The sequence below is a fragment of the Bombyx mori genome, chromosome 23 (assembly GCF_030269925.1).
Source record: "Bombyx mori chromosome 23, ASM3026992v2".
Lineage (NCBI taxonomy): Eukaryota > Metazoa > Arthropoda > Insecta > Lepidoptera > Bombycidae > Bombyx > Bombyx mori.
Window position 1 is genome coordinate 8,360,326 of NC_085129.1, and position 22,159 is coordinate 8,382,484.

At 46.7% G+C, this 22,159-nt stretch overlaps 2 protein-coding genes across 3 annotated transcripts in view; one reads left to right on the forward strand and one right to left on the reverse strand.

Moving 5' to 3' along the window:
* The window catches only part of LOC101743378 (DNA mismatch repair protein Msh2), a 31,567-nt gene extending 30,398 nt beyond the window's left edge, over positions 1-1,169 (reverse strand). The window contains exon 1 of one of the 2 annotated variants that reach the window (XM_004932580.5): positions 875-1,169. In XM_004932580.5, coding sequence (XP_004932637.2) covers positions 875-911 — 37 coding nt within the window. In that variant the 5' untranslated portion in view covers positions 912-1,169. Of the gene's footprint in view, positions 1-20; positions 659-874 lie in introns of those variants that run through there. The other variant, XM_062675192.1, reaches the window with a different exon arrangement.
* A 2,471-nt stretch (positions 1,170-3,640) lies between these two features.
* Positions 3,641-22,127, forward strand: LOC101743519 (uncharacterized). Its single transcript, XM_062675196.1, has 7 exons — positions 3,641-3,893; positions 4,084-4,163; positions 4,798-4,955; positions 5,694-5,765; positions 20,312-20,450; positions 20,534-20,652; positions 21,154-22,127. The coding sequence occupies exons 1-7, from the start codon at positions 3,841-3,843 to the stop codon at positions 21,298-21,300; spliced, it is 768 nt and encodes a 255-aa protein (XP_062531180.1). The 5' UTR covers positions 3,641-3,840; the 3' UTR covers positions 21,301-22,127.
* Positions 22,128-22,159: the final 32 nt, after the last annotated feature.

The following is a 22,159-nucleotide window of genomic DNA, read 5'->3' on the forward strand; positions in this document are numbered from 1 at the left end:
AAGTGTGAAATGAGTATTACCATTCTTGAAAAAGAGCTTCATAACATATACTGAAGTCAACAGAAAAAAAACAATGGTAGGAGTCAAAAGTCGTTAACCATTAAATTCATGAATCGACCTATCGTTGCAGTTTATCTTATTATTTCGTTACTCATAAAATAAGATAAACATTGCTATCATTGTATCTGAATGGTAGCCATACATGTAATGATATACTTGTGCAAGTTTAGACTTGTACAAGTATGCAGTAACGTGTGTTGGAAAAATATTGCGCAAATTTCTAGACTTGTACATGTTTAAAAAAGTTTCAATTTTCGATTTCGAACTTGTGCAAATTTCCGTTTGCGCAAGTTTACTTGAACGTGTGTGGCATGCCGGCGTTCGAAGTTACAGTAGTATAGTAACCGCCTGCTCGTGCGCACGTACTGCGGTCGGTTTAAACGCACTAAAATGACGAGTGAGAGACATGGAGTTCAAGACAATTTAGAGGAATTTATTAATATTTACAGAAATGAAGTCGGTCTTTGCAAATTTTAATTCATTTAATAAATTGATGTGCGCATAATGCTCTCTTTTTTTAACCAGTCTTTACACCATATATTTCGATTTCTTTTAAGTCTTTTCAGTTTTTTGGTAGCGAATATTAAGCTAACTATTGCCAAAGCTTCGTCCATCGACACACCCGGATGCTCTGGTCACTTTCATAAAAATGATATCGTTCAATCATACCGGAGTCGTCTGTGGTCACTCAGGGGTGACAATATACTTGTGCAAGTCTAAACTTGCACAAGTTTATTGTTACGTGTATGGCTACCATAATAATCAATTTATGAATTCTTTTGTGCTTATAAACTATATGTACGTAGGTGCTTACCTAAGTTCAAGGCATGTATAGGTTGTAAAGAAGACATCCTCAGAATTGTATTTATTATAGTAAGCGAGTTTATAAAACAATAACCAATTTATTATTTACAGTATACGCATAATATCTTAGTATAGTATTTTGAATCTATACAATGCCTAAAACTACGACAGATTTTCTAATAAAATTGTCAACTCGGTTCATATGTTTTAAGTGTATCATTAAATTCATTAATATATTAATTAACCACGAACCAGGGATTTTTGTTTGGCTTACTAGAGCGGGAAATCGTAAATCGTAATCCAAAATTGAGTGACACTTAAATGTGTCATATTGTGCCAGTAGGAAAGGCGATGGTATCGTACCATACACTCCACAGAAAAAAATGAAATATTAAATCTAATCCTAATCTTTGATTTTCTTAAATAGGTCAAAGCTATCTCTATTATTAATGAAAAGTTTAAGAAAAAGTAATGGGCTTTTAAGAACTGAAATAGATTAAGAGATTCAGTTAATGAAATGGTATAAAGATGAAATTAAGTGAAATAATTAAAAAAGTAAAATAATGGGAATTTACAGACTTCTATGAAATTTTAGAAGAGTCGCGGTGAAAAATTCACTGGGTTCGGATTCGTCTTAACCAGCATTTTAATAATCATTTCATTTCATAGTAGATATTTCATAAAATAAATATAAAATGGTATGATACCTTTGCCTTTCCATTTGGAAAAATAAATCTACTACTACTGTTCATAGATTATACTTTTTTTTATAAGGTATTTTATGACCTGGTAACTGAGACCTTTAAATCATGTCTTATTTTAATTTATATTCTTATTTTAATGAAAAATGATAACATGGAGTGAAATAAAATGTAATGAAGGTGATTAATTTAAGACATTAATCAACTGGGATGAAATGAGATGATATGGGATGAAATATAATGTCAGTAAAATGGTGGTCATTTACTAAGATTTTTTCAGTGGATTTTTTGGAGGATCCCGAGAAGTTACGTCCAGTGGCTTTGTTTCATTTTCTCACATTTGTGCGCTTTCACAGATATTAAACAGTTAATAAACCACCGTTATTACACATTTAAACCTGAAGAAACACTAATTAGACAAAATAAAACAAATCACACAACATCACTCCTCGCGTTCCCGCCAAAAAGTCCTCATAATATACCATGACATGGGGTAAATTGGGATTCTGGGGTAAATTGGGACAAACCTGCGGAAGATTCTCAAAGTACTTGTAGCACGGAATCTACCTAATTTTCTTTAGGGTAATATTTATCAATGTATAGAAGAAAAACCAAGCTAACTATGGAAGTACTAAACATGAGTTTAGTTGGTCCCAAAAATTCGTCAAATTAAATTTAAAATAGTGGTTGAAAAGTGCGTTTTAAAACAGCTTAAAGAACTTTTAAAAAAAGTAATATTATCGTTGTTTTTTCAATAACATCACAGTTTATATAAGTTTTTAATACACCTGGAAATACCACAACAAACGGTAAGTTGCAATATTCTTATTTTTAATACAATATTTCGACAAAATAAAAAATGTATATTTTTTCCTTTCTTTTTGGGGAAAATTGGGACGTATGTAGGGTAATTTGGAACGAGACTGGAAAAATGAGGGACGAGAAAACACAAAATTGGAACGCCAAAAGACAAAATAGGAATGGCTTGTTAGGGTTGTCACTGATATCTTATAATAGATTTTTTAGCCTATACTATCACTTAATTGCGTGATGTAAAGAAGGTTAATGTGTTTATCAGTTAGTTTATGTAAGTATTATAGGTAAAAGAAAAGTATATATATAATTACTTTTTTTCGCGACATTTACCTTGTAATATCTGCTCGGTTGTATGTTCTTTATAGCAATAAAAAAAATTAAAAGTTAAAAGAACTCAAACGAATCAAAACTTTTGTTGTTTCAGAATCTATTCACGCGTCGAATCATGATGTTAACATTCACAACGAACACACACAAATAAAAACAGGCCTCAGATTTTAAATGTAACATTAATTAAAAATCCGAGATATCCAATTATGAGTGAGTGAATTAATTGAATTTAGTTATTTAGCTTAGAAAGAATTTCTTTTATTTTTGTTATTATTGGCAGTTATCAGATAAAGCTGTTTTTTTATCTTATTCACCTGATATCTTACTCTTGCTCAAAGATCATTTTGAAAATGTTGATTAAATAAAATTGTATTAATGCATTTCCAGTCCTTTTGTTTTCTATTTTTTATTCTTTTTTATGATTTTGTTTCAGAGTTGTGATTTTTAAGGAAATTAAATAATAATTTTCTAAAATATAACATGCACATACTTTTTTTGATCATTGTATTGTTGATTATCATTCACGTCACATCGCTTCGGAATAGAAACCAGCTTAATTTACACTATGTTGTGTATTGTGCTTAAATTATGGATTGTATTCATCATTTCGGTCCATATAAATAATTATATGGCACCTACCTATATATCGCATTACTGCGAGTTGACAACCCTTACAAATATCCCAATTTAACCCTTAACCGTGTCAATTTACCCCGGACGCTGGGTAAATTGGGACGGCCATTATTTTACCGATTATTTCTTTAAAATGAATAATTAAAATAATGTAACGGTTTTTATCACCTAGGTACGTTCAAGACTCAACTTATTTCTTTGGTTGAGCAGTGACTATTCAATTGGAACTATTTTATAATTCAATCTGAAGGTCGATTTTGTCCCCATTTACCCCATTGTACGGTATTAAACACATTATTTGAGACCATAGATTAGACACTTAATTTGAGACTTCTGACATAATATCAGCATTTCAGCATTCAGCGTAGTGTTACATACAATACATACTCTTTGGCATTCAGCACCTGCTGCTGCAGAGTTAAGTTGTTTGTGTTGTTAATATTGAGTTTGTTTTCATTTATTATCGTAACTAAATAAATATTATTGTTTTAGTATAATGTTACTTTTCAAGTTTGGGCTAATCATTTTATTTTCAACATTTATTACATCGTAAGTGATTGATGAAATCGTTTTCTGTGATTGTTTGTTGCATAGCCTTTCTAAAAATGATCAGCCGTTTAATTTACAATATTGTCGATTAGATCAATCAATAGACCAATGATTTGTACAAAGCATTTCTGAAATGAAACTTTCCCACCTTTTTCAAGGAATTTTAAACAGATTGTTTTCATATTTTCAGAATTTGTTTTCAAATACTTAAAGAAACAAATTCCTTGGATACTGGCCTTGCTTTTTTGTACATTGCCAGTGGGGCAATAGGTGAGAGGAACTTATTTTCTTACTTACTTAATTTAGTCTGTATAGTAGTCTGAATAATGAGTGTTTGTTTCTAAACATGAATTAGTTCAATGTCTTCCAAAAACAAAATTGCAAACACTGAATAACTGAGTGATAAAAATTTCATATTTAAATTTAATAAGTAATTTCAATAACAAATATTTTGCTTAAGTGTCAGCCTGTTTGGTGTTAATGGTTATTGAACCTCATAGAAATCACAATATGAATTCCACTGACCACCTTGGGTCATGAGCTTGAAGTCTCCATTGTAATGTAACCCTTCAAATTAGAATCCATAATTGTTTTGTGGCTTAACTACCTCCCTGCCTACGTACTAACCTACTCGAAGTATACCCATACAAGCTTAGTACCCATATAAGCTTAGAAATTGCCTTATCAATAAAATTTATAACTGAAAAAGAAATATATAAATTATAAATATAAATACCACCACCACATTATAATTTTTTATAAGGTATAATTCATATCATCTGTCTTCAATTTGGTAAATGTGCCAATAGATTTTGCAAAAAAGTTTTTTAGTGAGTGACTAATGAATGCTGAAATTGGCTTGAGTTTTTAACAAATTTACTACTGAACTAACATCTCTTTACAGCTGGCAAAATCATTTATGACAGATATCAGCAAATTCAAATACTTGGTTCATTAACACCAAATCCAAATGTGACTTCCTTTGCAAACAGGATTGCTTCCTTTTCAGTCTCATTTATCTATTTGGGCTTTCTGATTTATGCATTTCTATTTTTATTTAAGGTAAGATTAAAATCGTAAGACTTTTTTACATTCATCTTATTAGTTTAAGTTCTAGCGATGATCATTATACTAATAATTTAGAATTCTGATTTAGATTTTTATCAAATTAGTTGTGAGGTGCCTGCCTAGAATGGCACCATTCTATCTACCCATGGGTTTCATAAAATATAACTGTAGGATTCCCCAAAGCACCAGAGCTATCTGAGTATTATACCAATGTACTGCTATTGCCTATTGTCATTTACTAGTGGTAGAATGTTTGACTTAGTTTCTTGACTTAGTTTTTGTTTTTTCTACAAAGTAAAAGCGCCACCCACCTTGAGATATAAGTTCTAAGGTCTCAAGTATAGTTACAACGGCTGCCCCACCCTTCAAACCGAAACGCATTACTGCTTCACGGCAGAAATTGAGATATAAGAAAGAGGTCTCTGGAAGCTGTAACATTTGGTAATTCAGTACTCATCTCATGCTCACCTAGAGCAATGTAAAATGGATTTTCTGTGTGCTTTCTCTCATAAAGGTAGCATAATAATAATTGCACACAATAATACAATAACACAATAAGAAGCTATTATAGTTACTTAATATTTCATAAGTTCTGGATTTCACACCTCCATATTGCATTGAGTAATTATAATATTGCAGATGGCCAACACTTTGTGTAATTTTCATGTTATATAATCTTACTTGCTGAATTCTGTAATTAATCCACTGACATAGTTGATAATATCTTTTCAGGTTGATAACACTTTCATAATAGCACTTAATATTTTTATATGTGGATTTGGCACGTTATATATATGGATCCAGGTATGGAATATTAGAATTTAATTATTTATTAAAATTTGATTGCATAAATTAGATTTTATAACATAATTACATTTCCAAATTTTTTTACTTGTACAACATTGTTTTAATTTTATAATCATTATTGAAAAGTGGAGTTGGTTTTTAGCACAAGATTGTTTATTTATTTCTATAGATAACATGGCTTGTTTGGTGTGATATAGAAAGCCAACCTCTAAATATTCACCTTGAGGCATGAAGGATGAGTCTAGTTTTGTTTTTCGAATATTCTTTAAGGCCTTTCAAATTGAGATGCATGATTTTTGCAACATAAAGATAACACAGCAGATCTCACAATCCACCTGATTTTAAGTGTTCATAAGAATTTAATATGAATAACAATTCTTAGGGATTTTCAATTGTTTTTTTAATTTTGATAAGTTTAATCGATGTGAATAAGCAAGACTAAAATAATAGACTAAAATCTAAAATGTATGATATTCAAAAATTCTTAATGTAATGACTTAAGGTTTTTTTTAAAATACTGAATGTTTTTGGAAATAGAGGCTAGTGAAGTAGTCGCCCTCAAAGGGCAGCTATTGTTCGCGACGGACATAGATAGTTTTAAAAATAGATAGAAAACATAGTAAATATACGTTAAAATGGCTGTAAAATAATAGAAATGTCCGTAACAGATAAATGAATAGTATGTTAAAATAAGTTAAAGAATAAATAGTTATAATAGAAAAATGTCCGTAAAATAGATAGTATGTGAAAAATAACTGTGAAATAAATAGAGAGAATAGAAATAGCTAAAACATAGAAATAAGTTAATTCGTACATATTGTAAATATTATTTTGTAAATAAAGATTGGTCCTCGTGGTCTTTAATTTGGCGTGGGAACGCAGGAGCGAGTCACAATACGGGCGACTAATAGAGCGACTAGGCAAACAATAGGCGAGCGAGGCGGCCGAGAGAACAATGGACGCCCACCGTGCTCGGACTCATAATAGCGCTGGCCGAGTGCGTGTGGGCGACCATAAATAAGGGGCCTACCTCGCTGCAAATTCACACATACCCCGGGGTACCAGTGCGAGTGACGGACGTGTGAACTAAGGCTGTGCTGACTTGGATACTCTCCTCATCGCGAGTGTACAAAACTCTTGGAAGTTCTGTGTAGGCGCGCTGTCAACGCTCCGAACAGAACAAATTCGGGACCCGGGACCAGGTAAGTCGAACGACACTTTATTTCTTAACATTTGTTAATTGCGGGTAGGTGTCGTTCATACCTGTTAAGCTGCGTACTCACTTTATTCTGAGAATAAAATTGAGTTACGTTAGCGCCGCTGAGTCTGGCCACCTGTGTCCGATCCCAGTCCTCCCCTACCCTTCGGGGCTAGGAAGGGCTGAATTCTAAACCCGAACTGGCAGTCGGATCAGTATAGGCTAGAGTACATGGGTGTAGGTGCCTTAGTTAGTTTAGTTTAGATTAGTGTAAATAATAGTTTTTAGTTAGTATAGTTACCACCATAGTTTCCACCCCCTTAGTCTCAGTTAAACCTAGTTTTGATAAATTAATAAATAAATAAAAATAAAAAAATCAATTAAATTAATTCATTTTAAATTAATAGTCTGCTCTCAGCTTTACAACAATCCCTTATCGCATCACTTGTTTTGCCACATCTATAGCCAATAGGAATCGTTGTTTTATTTTAAATTGAAATAACACACATTCCTTCTTCCAAATTACAGAATTCCTCCATTTCTACCCTCTTTCACTTTAATATTTTTAGATTTCAATACATTTAATTTTTTTTACCTTAATTTAGCTACGTAATCCGACTGACGACTGCCCATAGATTGTAAGCTTACCTTTACGTTTTATGTTAGTAGTATTAAATTAAATTTTTAGTGACCGATTTAACCTGCCTGTTCGTCTTGTTTGTTCGTGAAAAAGCTGATGTTAATTTAACTAACACCAGTAATTTCCAAATTATTCTTTGTTTGTTTGTTTGTTTCTGGGTCGCATTGACTTGGTGAGTAAGTCGGTAGGGAGCAGCGGTATTGATCGCGCGACCGTGGGCTCGGGCTTGACATCGATCTCACTGATCTGGTGTTAGGTTCGTGGCTCCCGGTCGAAGCCGTGGTCAGCGGCTGCCTGCAGACAACCCGCTGACTCAATGCATGACTACGTATGTTCGTTGTCTGTTATCGTATTATTGTATGGTATTGTGTAGTTAGTTCTTTTACTTCTTTTATTACTTATTTTATTCGAATTCTTTCCAAATTAGCAAGTTTATATAGTCCAATAGTTATATAAGTAGCATCAATAGACCGGAACCATATTTATATATAATATTATTTATAAGTATTTATTCAGTCGGTCTGAACCCCCGTAAGGGATTGTATCTTTATATATTTCTAATTCATTTGTAATTTAATAAGGCACTGATGCCTGGTGACCCTGCTGCTGCCCACTAGATAGCCAATATCATGTCGGGGGGGACATCTCCCCCCATTATCAGCACGCCCGGTCCGTCCCGCAAGGGACGCCAAGCGATGGCGGGAATTTTCGCCCATCGCTCCCAACCCACCGGCCCGGAAATGGACTCCGGAAAGGACGACCGGCCCAGGCCTTCGGTCGCAGCCCAGGGGACTCCGAGGATTCGTCCAGAGGAAACTTCGTCTCCCCCGTTGACGGATCGCTCTGGACCCCCTCGGCCGCGAAAGAAGGTCAGATCCGAGTCCGACCGAAGCATTTCCGAAGCCCAGGACAAACGACCCCGAATTGGACCCTCGTCCAAATCAATAAATGAAGCCGAAGAGGATGAGGACAGCGAGGAGACTTCCTACGAGACAACGGACTCAGAATATGAGTCCGATGTAACTCATTCTTCTCGCTCCTCTTCTTCCTCGAGTAAGGAGTCCCCCCCCACTCGCAAGCCCATTCCCAGACCGAGGATGTGTGTCGAGACGGCCGTGGCTGCAGCAGCTAAGCAGCTGCGTACGCCTCCTCGGTCTCCCTCTCCTCCAATCTCACCCATTCCAACAATCCCGCGCAGAGGTGCCCCCATTACAAGCTGCACAGTGGGCAACCTTGAATCAACAAGGTACATGGACCTCGAACATTCCAAACCTACGACCGGTGCACCCGAGTCCCCGACCCCTTCAACTTCATACGCTGCTATGGCAGCCAAGCAATTCGCTCCCACCAAAAATACTCAATGTAATCCCCCTGCTCCAGGTAAGTCCGGTAACAGCGTGGTCCCCCGCCGCCATCCCCCTATTATGGTCGAGGCGCTCCCCAATTGGTCCCGCCATATGGCGGCCTTAAGGGAGCGCTTGGGGAGGGCCCCATCTGTGCGTCCATATGGAACAGGGTTTCGATTTCTGCCTGCGTCGGGAGAAGAATATAGGGTTGTCCAGGCCTATCTCGTCGGGGTCTCCTCCACAGACAATGCCATTAAATGGTATTGTTACGCGTTGGAGGAGGAGATCCCGGCGAGGGTGGCTATTCGAGGACTGCCTGCCGACACCGACCCGACAGAAATCGTTAACTCCCTGAAGGAGCTAGGGTTTCCGGCTCGCTACGCGCGGTGTATACGGGCCAAGAGAGGGCGGCCAGGTTGCGTCTTTTACGTAACCTTGGACCACCTCTCGAAAGATGACCTCGCCCGCTTGTACGCAGTTGAAGAACTGATGTACTTGCCGGGGGTGTCAGTTGAGGGATGGCGTTCGAGCCGAGGACCTGCGCAGTGTCATCGCTGCCAGGCCTTCGGACACGCCTCCAGCAACTGCCACCGAGCGGTCCGCTGCGTACGATGTGCGGGTGAGCACATCGTGGCGGACTGCCCGAGGCCAAGGGAGGGACCCTTCACCTGTGCCAACTGCGGGAGGGGCCATGCCGCTGTTGACAAGCGGTGTGTGGTCTACCGCAGGAGGGCACGGATGATGGGGGTCACTATTCCTCCTCCCGTACCGCCAGCGACGCGTGCCGTTCAAGCCCCTACCCCCGCTCCACGTATCGCTCCACTCCCATCTCGGAAGGGCAAGGGCAAGGGAAAGACATCCCAAGCCCCTACTCTCCCTCCGGTTAACAGACAACCTGCCACTGTGGAGGCCAGCCCAACAGCGGCCACCCTAATGGCAGAGGCGAACCCACAGCGACAGGCTACAAAGCCGCGACCTGCCCCTCGTGTTAGCAACAAGGCAGTGTTTAATTTGCAACCTGCCCTAACCAAAACCCAAAAAAAAAATAAAAAGAAAAAAATAAAGGCCAAAGAAAGGAAAAAAAAGGAAATGGAAGAAGCAGCTGCCCTTAGGGAAGGCCAAGTTGCGCCAACGAATGAACCTCCGATAACGACTGAACCTCCATGCCCCATGGAGACAATAGACATCGACCCGTCCCAGAACGTAAATATCACTCTGGGCGACCCACAGCCCCCACTACCACCCCGCCCGCAGAGAGAGCGGCGCAGTGGTCGACAGGACACGCAGCCTGCCGGCTTCGCTGCCTGGCTCCTCTCCCTGTGGGAGAAACTGTCCGAGGTGATCTCCGGAGTAATCCGAGAGATCGCCTCGGGAGCCAGTCCCTTCGGGGCCTTGCTCGCGGGGTTCTACCGGATGATTGCGCAGCTCAATGGCTAGCCAGGAGCTGCGCATCATCTATTGGAACCCCGACGGGATAGGGTCCCGGAGGTCGGAGCTGATCCGACTCGCCCAGGAGTATGACCCGCAGGTTATCCTCCTGGGTGAGACCAAGCTCAAACCTCGACAAGATTTTAGGATGCCCAACTACTTCGTGTACCGACGGGACGAACTGACCTCCAACGGGCGCCCGTTCAGGGGCACTGCGGCGCTCGTCAGGAGGGACGTGGTGCACGAGGAGCTTGAGCTACTGACCTTCACCTCTACCAGAACGGTCGGGGTGAGGGTCCACGTACCGGGGGCCGAATTGCGGATTTATGCCGCGTATCGACCCCCGGGTCCTGATTTTGTCGAGGACGATATTAGACGGGCCTTGAACCATGATCGCCATCCGGCCTTGGTGGTCGGGGACCTCAATGCGAAACATGTCGCTTGGGGCTCCCGAATCATCACGGCGCCCGGAAGGCGATTGTACGAGGATGCCGAAAGGGGGGACTACTGCGTGGTCGGCCCCAACGAACCCACCCACGTTCCAACGTTGGCCCGGTACCAACCGGACGTCTTGGACGTGTGTGTTCACAAGGGGCTACGGTGCCCTCTAGCGATAGAGGCACTGTACGACCTGAGTACCCCTCACCTACCGATCTTGGTCACGGTGGGTTTGGGGCTCACTCGGGTCGCGACATCCCCTCTCAGGCCTAGGGTCGACTGGCAGTCCTTTACGGGACTGCTGGCCGACCAATCCTTGTTTCAAGACCCGTCTACCCCTGATGAGGTCGACACGGCGGCTTCCCGTCTCGTCGACACCATCAGGGGAGCCCTGGACCAAGCGACGACTCTGGTACCCAGCGGGGGGCCCAGAGCGGAACTCCCGGTGCACCTCAAGACGTTAATTCGTCGGAAGAGGGCACTTAGGAGGCTCTGGGCGACATCTAGGTGTCCCAGGATTAAGCGCGAGCTAAACCGACTTGAGGATGAGCTGGCGACTAAGATGCGGACTTACCGGGGTGACACCTGGGAGGGGAGACTGTCGGACGCGTCCGACGACCGTACGATGGCCCCCCTTCACCGCATCTGTCGCCGGCTCACGAACAAGCCTTTCCCCACTTGCCCCTTGGAGGACGAGGGGGGAAGACGGTGTTTTACACCGTTGGCTCGTGCTGAAGTCCTGGCCAACTCGCTGGAGCGGCAGTTCACTCCGAATGTCTCTGCACCCTCGATGGTTGCATTCCATCGGGAGGTGTCAGAGGGCGTAATCCAACTCCTCAAACCGGAATCGCCGGGAGTCGAGCTGGGAGGTGACGATCTAGTCACTCCCAGGGAGGTGCGCCTCCTCATCAAGCTGATGAAGAGGCGCAAAGCCCCCGGCGAGGACGGTATTCCCCCCCTCGCCCTACAAAATCTCCCTCCTTCAATCGTGTCAGCAATGACACGATTGTTTAATTCCATTCTCAGGGTAGGACACTTCCCTGGAACTTGGAAATTGGGCAAGATTATCGTCTTGCCCAAACCCGGCAAGGACAGGAGAAAGCCCTCCAGTTACCGACCGATTACCTTGCTGTCGCACGTGGGCAAGTTGTTCGAGCGGCTGCTCCTGAGGAGAATATCGCCGTATATTCTCCTCAGGCCGGAGCAATTCGGCTTTAGAAGCGGCCACTCGACGACTCTGCAACTGACCCGTGTCCTGCATCACTTGGCGGACCGGCGAAACTCGCGCCAATACACGGTCGCGGTCCTTCTCGATATCGAGAAGGCCTTCGACCGTGTGTGGCACGAGGGGCTGGTCCACAAGCTGCGGGACGCGGGCCTACCGCACGCTCACGTGCGACTGCTCGGGTCGTATCTGGAGGGCAGAACCTTCTTTGTCGCGGTCGAGGGCGCACGGTCTTCCGTGCGTCCCATTACGGCCGGGGTTCCCCAGGGTAGTGTCCTATCACCTATCCTATACGCCCTCTACACTAATGACATCCCCACACTGGAGGGTCACCTTCGGGCGTGGGAGGAGGACGTGAAGTTGGCCTTGTTCGCTGACGACTCGGCCTACTTCTCGTCCTCTCCGTTCCCCTCTGCAGCCATTATGAGGATGCAGAGGCTTTTGGATTTACTGCCCCAGTGGCTGGACCGTTGGAGAGTCGCGGTCAATGTGGGAAAGACCGCGGCCTTACTCTACGGTCCGGTCCGTATCAGAGTCGTCCCAAAGAAACTCAGCCTCCGAGGTGTGAATGTCGAGTTCAGGACCACGGTCCGGTATCTCGGATGCGACATCGACCGCTCCTTGAGCATGGTCGCGCACGTCAACCGAGTCATCGGTCAGACTCGCGCGGCCAGGTTCTTGTTGCGGCCGGTGCTTGCGTCCGGGCTTCCGACCAGGACCAAACTCGCCATTTACAAGACATACGTCCGTTCCCGCCTCACATACGCTGCTGAGGCCTGGTATCACCTGTTGTCGCCGTCCCAGCGATCTAGGTTGCAGGCCCAGCAGAGTCTTTCCCTCCGCATTATCGTCGGGGCCGGGCAGTACGTCAGAAATGACGTTATTGCCCGGGACCTAGGTGTGGAGTCGCTCGTGGAGTTTGTGACTAGGCTCGCCCGTAATATGTACGAGCGAGCCGAAAATGGGCCCCATGAGCATCTCCACAACATAGCCCCGTTGCACGCCAGACCACCGGATGGTACGGCGTTGCCGCGGGAGCTATTGGTACCCCCGACGATCATTCGGAGTTAAAGCTCCTCGCCGGCTGTGAGGCCGGGGAGGACCTATGAGCGCCCCTCTCGGAGCTGAGTTTCATCAGCCTCTAGTCCCACGCCTCTTGCCCGTTTGGCGGGTCTCCCGTATGGGGACCGCGGCTGCACCCCGTAGGTGCAGCCTCATTTCCATTAGGGGCTTTGACCCTACCCCCCACCCCCTTTTGGGATGGGGTGTTCATACCCGCTACAGTCCTCCCTCCCATCAAAATTGTAACAATGGGGAGAGGAGGGGGAGGACTCTAGCGAGGAGTGCGGCTTGCTCTCTCCCCCATGCTAGGTTAGATTAGGTTATGTTAGGTTAAGTTAGATTAGGTTTAGGTTTAGGTGTGACGGCGCGCGCTGCCCCGGCACTCCACGGAGTGCAGGAACGGCGCGCTGCTGTCACTTAGATGTAAGTTAGATTAAGTTAGGTTTACTTTAGCTTAAGTTAGGTTAATATTAAATTGTAAAAAGAAAAAAAAAAAAAAAAAAAAAAAAAAAAAAAACATTGTGGAGAGAAGCGGCCGCCCCCTGCTGACGACGAAGAAGATAGAAGAGAAGGAAGAAAGAAGAAAAAGCGGTCCCACCCAACATCACAACTCCAAGCCTGCTTCACTCAGTCCTGCAGCGCACCACCCCTGCCTCGATAGGCGGGGAGTTATATGCCCGGGCAAAGGGGTTTCCCCGAGGCCCGCTCCGTGCCCCCGCAAGGGGGTACGACGACCCCGACTGACTGACTGCAAATTCAGTTCGAGACAGCGAGCCGACGAGTCAAGACCTCTCCGAAAGAAGAGGAGAGAGCCAACCGAACAAGAAGAGACTCGCTCCTACGCCCTGCGCCGGTCAAGCCACGAGGACCGTGTGAACGCCATACTGAAGCCTTCGTTATTTTCCTCGAACCAATCCCAGCACCCGTTCCGCGACAGCCACTGCGGCAATACTCGAGCCACCACGTTTCAACGAGAGTAAGAAGTCTAAAAATCACACGTGGTGGCCGAAACCTGAGCGGTGGCCGTCCGGAATATTGGTCCTTCGAGAGCCGGATTCATTTGAGGAAGATCGAAGAAAATTGAAGATTGAAGATTGAAGAAATGGTGCTCACACGGTCCGAGAAGATGAGGTCGTCACGCCTTGACCGGCCCGGCAACGAAGCTGTCTCGGGCTCAACATCGCAAGACGCACAGCAACGAGCTGTGTCGGCCGCGCCGCGTTCGGGAGTGACGCAGGGACCGCCACCGTTGGCGGCAACCTCCTCCCAGTCAACCGCGCCGCGTTCGGGAGTGACGCAGGGACCGCCACCGATGGCGGCACCCTCCTCCCAAGTGGAAAAGTGTCCGGGAGTGCCGCGGGGCTCACAAGCGATGCCCCCCTCCCGCCAAATATTGCCTACGCAATACTCGCCGGCGTCGCCAACGGGACCGAACAGCGGGGTCTGTCGTCGAGTGGTCAGACCTCCCAGCACCGCGACACCGGCAACAACTTCAGGCGACGCAGCAACGGAGAGCGTCGTATCCGCGAGCCAGAACAGAAAAGAGTCAGCGCTCGCGGCCAATCAAATAGTACACGGGTCCCACATCACGGACGCCGCTGCCAAAATCTCGACGACAGAAGAAGGCTCCACACTCCGCGACGGGATGGCGCCACCAGTACGAGGATCTTCGAGAAAGTCGAGTCAACAGTCACAACGGCTGTTGCTTATGGCGCGCCTCAAGGAAGAGCATCTTCGCGTCAAGGAAGAACAAGCCCGACTCCGAGCAGAGCTCGCCGCCGCCCGCATCTCAACATTAGAAGCCGAAGCGCTCGTTGAAGAGGAGGAAGATGCGCGCACAACACTCACGGAGGACGAGAACGAGCAATCACAGCGCATCGATACATGGCTCAGTCAGCAACGATCGATCGCGCTACAGGGAGTCGAAGAAAGAGTAATGCAGCCAACACACGGATCACCAGCCACCATCGAGCAACCGCAACTGGAACTTCCCGCACCAATAGAACAGCTGAAGCTACCGGCCCCTGCCGCGGCACCGATTGCCGCACCTGTCGCACCGAAGAGCGACATCGCCGAACTAGCAGCTGCCATCGCGACGGCCGCTCGCCAAGCCAGGCCCGGACCATCGCATCGGTACTACGGGGAGCTTCCAGTGTACAGTGGATCGCATCAAGAATGGCTCTCCTTCAAGGTCGCCTACGCCGAATCAGCGGACAGCTACAGCGCCGCAGAGAACACAGCGAGACTTCGGCGTACGTTGAGAGGAAGAGCAAGAGAAGCGGTCGAAAACTTGTTGCTGCATTACACCGAGCCCGCCGAGATCATGCGGACTCTAGAATCGCGCTTCGGACGTCCAGAAGCGATCGCCGCAACGGAGCTGGAACGACTGCGCGCGCTGCCACGCTGCACGGACACACCGAGGGACATCTGCGTATTCGCGAACAAGGTGAACAACGTCGTCGCCGCTCTGAGGGCCCTCGACCGCGTACATTATATGTACAATCCGGAGCTCACCAACATCACATCAGAGAAGCTGCCGTCCACTCTACGCCACCGCTGGTTCGAATTCTCAGCGACTCAACCGGCGGGAGAACCGGACCTCGTCAAGCTGTCGCGCTTCCTGCAACGCGAGGCGGACCTGTGCAGCCCATACGCACAGCCGGAGCCAGAGACGAGAGTGGAGAACACCAGCGGTCGGCGGAAGATGGTGAACATGCCTCAGAGGACGCACACCACGCAAGCGAAGGAAGAAAGGAAATGCGCAGCATGTCAGAAGCCGGGGCACATCCCACAGGATTGTCCCGAATTCAAGAGAGCAGCCATCAGCGAGCGCTGGGATATGGCGAAGCGTGAAAATTTGTGTTTCCGGTGCCTACGGTTCCGGTCCCGGGGACACGTATGCAAAAAGAAGAAGTGCGGCGTCGACAGCTGTGAACGCACGCACCACGAGCTGTTGCATAAGAAGCCAGCATGGCAGAAGCCGAAGGAAAAAGAAGAGGCGGTCACCTCGACGTGGGCCGCAAGAAGTGCGACAGCCTACCTAAAGATGGCGCCAATTACCGTTATCGGACCGGCGGGAGAAGCAGATACATGGGCCCTGCTGGACGACGGGTCAACGATCTCGCTGATCGACGACGACTTCGCGAGACGAGTGGGCGCCAAAGGACCGATCGAACCCCTCTTCATCACTGCCATCGGAGACAATAAGATAGACGCAACACGCTCACGACGCGTCCCGCTGAAGCTATGCGGACGCACGGGGGAACCGCAAGAACTGAACCTACGGACAGTCAACGGCTTAAAATTAACACCACAGCGACTGAACATCGAAGTCCTCGCGTCATGCCATCACCTCACCGACCTCCGCCATCACTTCAAAACGAGCTACGCCTCGCCGAAGATCCTGATCGGCCAAGACAACTGGCACCTGCTGGTGACGGAGGAGATGCGGACGGGACGACGCGATCAACCAGTGGCGTCTCGTACTCCGCTCGGGTGGGTCGTGCACGGAGCACGCCCGGGAGGCAAGAGACAGCGCGTCAACTTCGTGGGACACGCGACGACGGTCGACACGAACATGGACGAAGCCCTCAGGCACTACTTCGCGATCGAGGGACTCACCGTCGCCGCCAAGACACCGAAGAACGATCCGGACGAGCGCGCGCTGAAGATCCTGCGAGAGACCACTCAACAGCAACCCGACGGCCGCTACGAGACCGCACTGCTGTGGCGTGAGGAGAGCCTGAAGATGCCCAACAATTTTGAAGCCGCGCTGAATCGCCTGACGTCCGTAGAGAAGAAACTGGAGAAGGATCCAAACTTGAAAGAGCGCTACAAGCAACGAACAAAAGCGCTGGTAGCGAAAGGATACGCCGAAGTAGCTCCGTCGACGGGTACGAAGAAGCGAACCCGGTACTTGCCACTCTTCGACGTGACACACCCAAAGAAGCAGGAGAAGATTCGCATCATGCACGACGCGAAAAATAGAGGGAAGAAGCCCAAAAGACTTCCTGCTCACCGACCCGGACCTGCTGCAGTCGCTGCCCGGAGCGATGATGCGCTTCAGGCAGCACGCCGTCGCCGTCTCCGTGGACATCGCGGAGATATTCATACAGATAGGCGTCCGAAGCGAGGACCGCGACGCGCTCCGGTACTTGTGGAGGGAAAACCCTTCACGAGAACCTATAGAATACCGGATGAAGTCCATCGTCTTCGGCGCGACAAGCGCACCTGCAACCACCATCTGCGTGAAGAACCGACTGCAGTACCCGGACGCCGCCGACCTCAAGCTCCACATGTACGTGGACACGAGCAAGTACGCCCACGACGCCGCGTTGTACTGGCGCGTGGAGACGCCCGACGGGGAGATGAGGACCTCCCTCAACAAAGCCCGAGTCGCACCCATGAAGAAGCCAACTTCGGTACCGCGCCTCGAGCTACAAGCCGCCGTGATGAGCAGCCGCATGGCCGCGGCCGTCACGGAAGATCACAATAGAAAACCAGAGTGTTCTGGACCGACAGCGCCACCATAGAAGAGAACAGCACTGTGGAGGAATGGCGCTGGGTCCCCACAAAAGAAAATGTCGCCGACGAAGCCACTAGAGAACTACCCGTCGGCTTTGAAAGAAACCACCGCTGGTTCATAGGCCCGGAATACCTAAGACGGCATCCGGATGATTGGCCCGTACAACGGACTGCAAGAAGGGCAGAATAGACGGGTGAAGAGAAGTGCGCAACGCTCGCCGTGAGCAGAGAGAGCCTCGGCGAAGCGATCCCGGACCCAAGACGCTTTTCAAAATGGGAAAAGTACCTGCGTGCAACGGGGCGAATACTGCAATTCGTCGACCTATGCCGCAGAAGTCGCGAGCGCACTTATTACAAGAGGACCAGACGGAACCCGCGCTCGGACCCGACGTGGGAGAAAAACAGAAAGAAGATGACTTCGAAGACCCCGCTGAACACACCGCGGACGCCAGAGCAAGTAATCATTCAATGGAAAACTTTAGACGCCGACACGCTTCGACGCGCCGAGACGCTCATTTGGCGACAGAGCCAGCGGGCGGCCTTCGAGGAAGAAATTTTGACGCTCCAGCGAGGGAAACAAATATCCCCAGCGAGCCGACTGCGAAACTTGTCCGTAACTTACACGGACGGGATATTGAAAATAAACGGACGCATCGGCAACATAGAGGGAGCTGACGTCATCACCTCGCCCCTCGTGCTAGACGGATCCCGACGCGAAACGAGACTGATGATAGACTTCATCCATAGAAAGATGCACCACGCCGGAACCGAAGCCACGATCGCCGAATGCCGACAGTCGTACTGGGTCTTACGCCTACGCCCAGTGACACGGAGCGTGATCCACAACTGTCTTCCGTGTCGTATCCGCAAGGACACACCACCGCGTCCAGCCACGGGCAATCACCCACCGAGCAGACTGGCACACCATCGGCGACCATTCACATACGTGGGCCTCGATTACTTCGGGCCCTATCAAGTTACCACCGGCAGAAGCACCCAGAAGCACTACGTGGCCATCTTCACATGTCTCACTACGCGTGCGGTGCATTTAGAACCGGCAGCGAGCCTCAGCACGGACTCAGCAGTGATGGCACTCCGGCGCATGATCGCGCGCCGGGGAGCCCCGACGGAGATATGGAGCGACAACGGCACCAATTTACGGGGTGCCGACAAGGAGCTGCGCCAAGCTATGGACAAGGCGACTGAGCATGAAGCGAGCTTAAGGCTTATACAATGGCGCTTCATCCCACCGGGCGCGCCTTTCATGGGCGGCGCCTGGGAGAGAATGGTGCGGGCGGTAAAGGCCGCGCTCTTGGCCACGGAACAGCCGAGGCACCCGACGCCCGAAATATTTCACACTCTGTTAGCAGAGGCAGAGTTCACAGTGAACAGCCGACCTCTCACCCATGTATCGGTGAGCGCCGACGATCCCGACCCTCTGACACCGAACCACTTCCTGCTGGGAGGCCCGGCGCGAGTCCCCGTGCCGGGCAAGTTTGACGACGCCGACCTCATAGGGCGCGCACACTGGCGCGCAGCTCAACGTCTGGCAGATGTGTTCTGGAGTCGCTGGCTCCGGGAGTACCTGCCCGACCTGCAGAACCGGCGGGAGCCCCACAGCCGCGGGCCCGCCCTGAAGATAGGCGACGTCGTGATAATAGCAGACGGAACGAACCCACGGAACACCTGGCCACGAGGGATCATCCAGGAGGTTTACCCGGGGGCCGACGGCATCACTCGAGTGGTCGACGTGCGCACCGCCGGCGGTATCCTGCGACGCCCGGCAAAGAAGATCATCGTGCTGCCCACGATGTCCGCCGCTCACCAAGGAGGATGCAGCGACGTGAACGACGCTGCACGGCGGGAGGATGTTCGCGACGGACATAGATAGTTTTAAAAATAGATAGAAAACATAGTAAATATACGTTAAAATGGCTGTAAAATAATAGAAATGTCCGTAACAGATAAATGAATAGTATGTTAAAATAAGTTAAAGAATAAATAGTTATAATAGAAAAATGTCCGTAAAATAGATAGTATGTGAAAAATAACTGTGAAATAAATAGAGAGAATAGAAATAGCTAAAACATAGAAATAAGTTAATTCGTACATATTGTAAATATTATTTTGTAAATAAAGATTGGTCCTCGTGGTCTTTAATTTGGCGTGGGAACGCAGGAGCGAGTCACAATACGGGCGACTAATAGAGCGACTAGGCAAACAATAGGCGAGCGAGGCGGCCGAGAGAACAATGGACGCCCACCGTGCTCGGACTCATAATAGCGCTGGCCGAGTGCGTGTGGGCGACCATAAATAAGGGGCCTACCTCGCTGCAAATTCAGTTCGAGACAGCGAGCCGACGAGTCAAGACCTCTCCGAAAGAAGAGGAGAGAGCCAACCGAACAAGAAGAGACTCGCTCCTACGCCCTGCGCCGGTCAAGCCACGAGGACCGTGTGAACGCCATACTGAAGCCTTCGTTATTTTCCTCGAACCAATCCCAGCACCCGTTCCGCGACAGCCACTGCGGCAATACTCGAGCCACCACGTTTCAACGAGAGTAAGAAGTCTAAAAATCACACGTGGTGGCCGAAACCTGAGCGGTGGCCGTCCGGAATAGCTATGCTAAAGAAATTTACATAAGATAATAAGATAAAAATATTTATTTTCATTTTTATTTTCAGTGCATCATCACAACATATATTTCAACTCTATTCTATGATAAATTTTTACTATTGCTTCGGCAATGCCTTGCCAAAGTGAGCTTCCTAATAATGATTGTTATGGCAATATTTGGGACCATGGCATCGACTTTACCAGCAGGTAAAATATATTTTTTTCGATGGATCTATTCCTTAAATTGATTTAATCTGTTAATATTGAAGCAAAACATGTTTTTTAAACAGGTGGTTCCGGCGTGATTTACTTCTGTTATATAACAACGTCTCTTTGCAGCAATTTGTCGGCTGCAATATTCTGTGTATTCATTCTTACTTTTCAAAGAGAATATCAGTATTTTTCCGAGGTAAGTTTTACTGTAACTCAAAAGGTCTTAAGTAGTGTGTTTTAAAAAAGTTGAGAATTAAACAAAATGATTACAACAACAATTATTTCGTTCGTTTGAAATGATCGCTCTTCAGTTTAAACGTCGTTATTGCCAACGACAAAGACACTGGGCTGTGGACTCATAAATAATGTTTCTTTTTTTTCCTACCTAATCCTTTTTTTTATTGGTTAGAGGTGTGGACGATCTCACAGCCCACCTGGTGTTAAGTGGTTACTGAAGCCCATAGACATCTGCAACGTAAATGCGCCACACACCTTGAGATATAGTTCTAAGGTCTCAGCATTGTCACAACGGCTGCCCCACCCTTCAAATCGAAACGCATTACTGCTTCACGGCAGAAATAGGCGGGGCGGTGGTACCTACCCGTGCGGACTCACAAGAGTTCTTACCACCAGTAATTACGTATTGTATGTCGCAATTATCAAGTTTCAACTAAAGATTTTATTTGTTAATTTTCAGGGATTGCGATCGGAATTACTGCTCGATGACGGCTGTTCTATGAACAATGGGTCATTGTCGGACATAGATAGTCTATTTGGTACTCAAGAGTTCACTTCTAGCACTGCCGTTATAAAGGGCAGCGTTAGACGCGGTAAGAGCTCTTGACCAGAGGCCGTGCCCACTGTGGGCACGTTGCCAACAAATGCGAACCAAGCTCCAAACTCACCTTCGTATGGTAGCTTCGGTAAAACGAAAGTTATAGTGATAGAGAACAAGACTAATAACAATGAATGTCTCCCCGAAGAAATAGACATTGTCGAGGACAACGACAGCGGCATGTCTTCGGTAGATAGCGACGAATCTCTCAAAAATAATTTAATTAATAAAAATGTTAGTGAAAATTTATGTTCAACAAGCAATAATGATTGTGAAGTTAAAACTAAGTGCCTAACTAATGAATCTCAGCGTGATGTTCGATGGAATGAAATTCCTAGTTGTTCGACCGATTTTAATGATTCGAACGTTCTCGAAAACGAGAACGAAAAGACGCTCTCGAACGTCTCTGACGGTGCGGACAGTGAAAACAATCTTCCTGAATTTATTGTGATAGATTTGAAATGTGATGTTAATGATAATAAGTTGAGTGACGATGATAGTAACGTAGGTGCTAATGAGAGTTACACCGATCCTGATCGTTCCGGTATACCCAATGTAGATACCAATCAAAGTTTAGTTCCTATAAACAACGAAATCGCTAACACTGAGAACGAAAAGTTGCTCAGTTTGTCTCTGTCGATACTGCTTGCCGCGTTGCTGCAGGCGGTGCGATGTTTCGCACAGTTCTTAGAGGACATTGTTGTTCCGCAAAGATAAATAAATTATTGTGTTCTTTATTTGTCATTTTTGGTGCAGTATTAATTAATTAATCATAAATATATCATTATATTACGACGTCGATTATATTATTATATTCATTTATTATCTTGTTAAAATTGTTTTATTTTTACAAGGTTTGTGGGTAGGT

What these genes read in the sequence shown, in the direction of transcription:
- LOC101743519 (XM_062675196.1), top strand. Translation starts at nt 3,841, where the DNA reads ATGTTACTTTTCAAGTTTGGGCTAATCATTTTATTTTCAACATTTATT. An exon ending in CGTTATATATATGGATCCAG is followed by an intron (nt 5,766 to 20,311) that starts GTATGGAATATT and finishes TTTTATTTTCAG; the next exon opens with TGCATCATCACAACATATAT. An exon ending in AATATCAGTATTTTTCCGAG is followed by an intron (nt 20,653 to 21,153) that starts GTAAGTTTTACT and finishes GTTAATTTTCAG; the next exon opens with GGATTGCGATCGGAATTACT.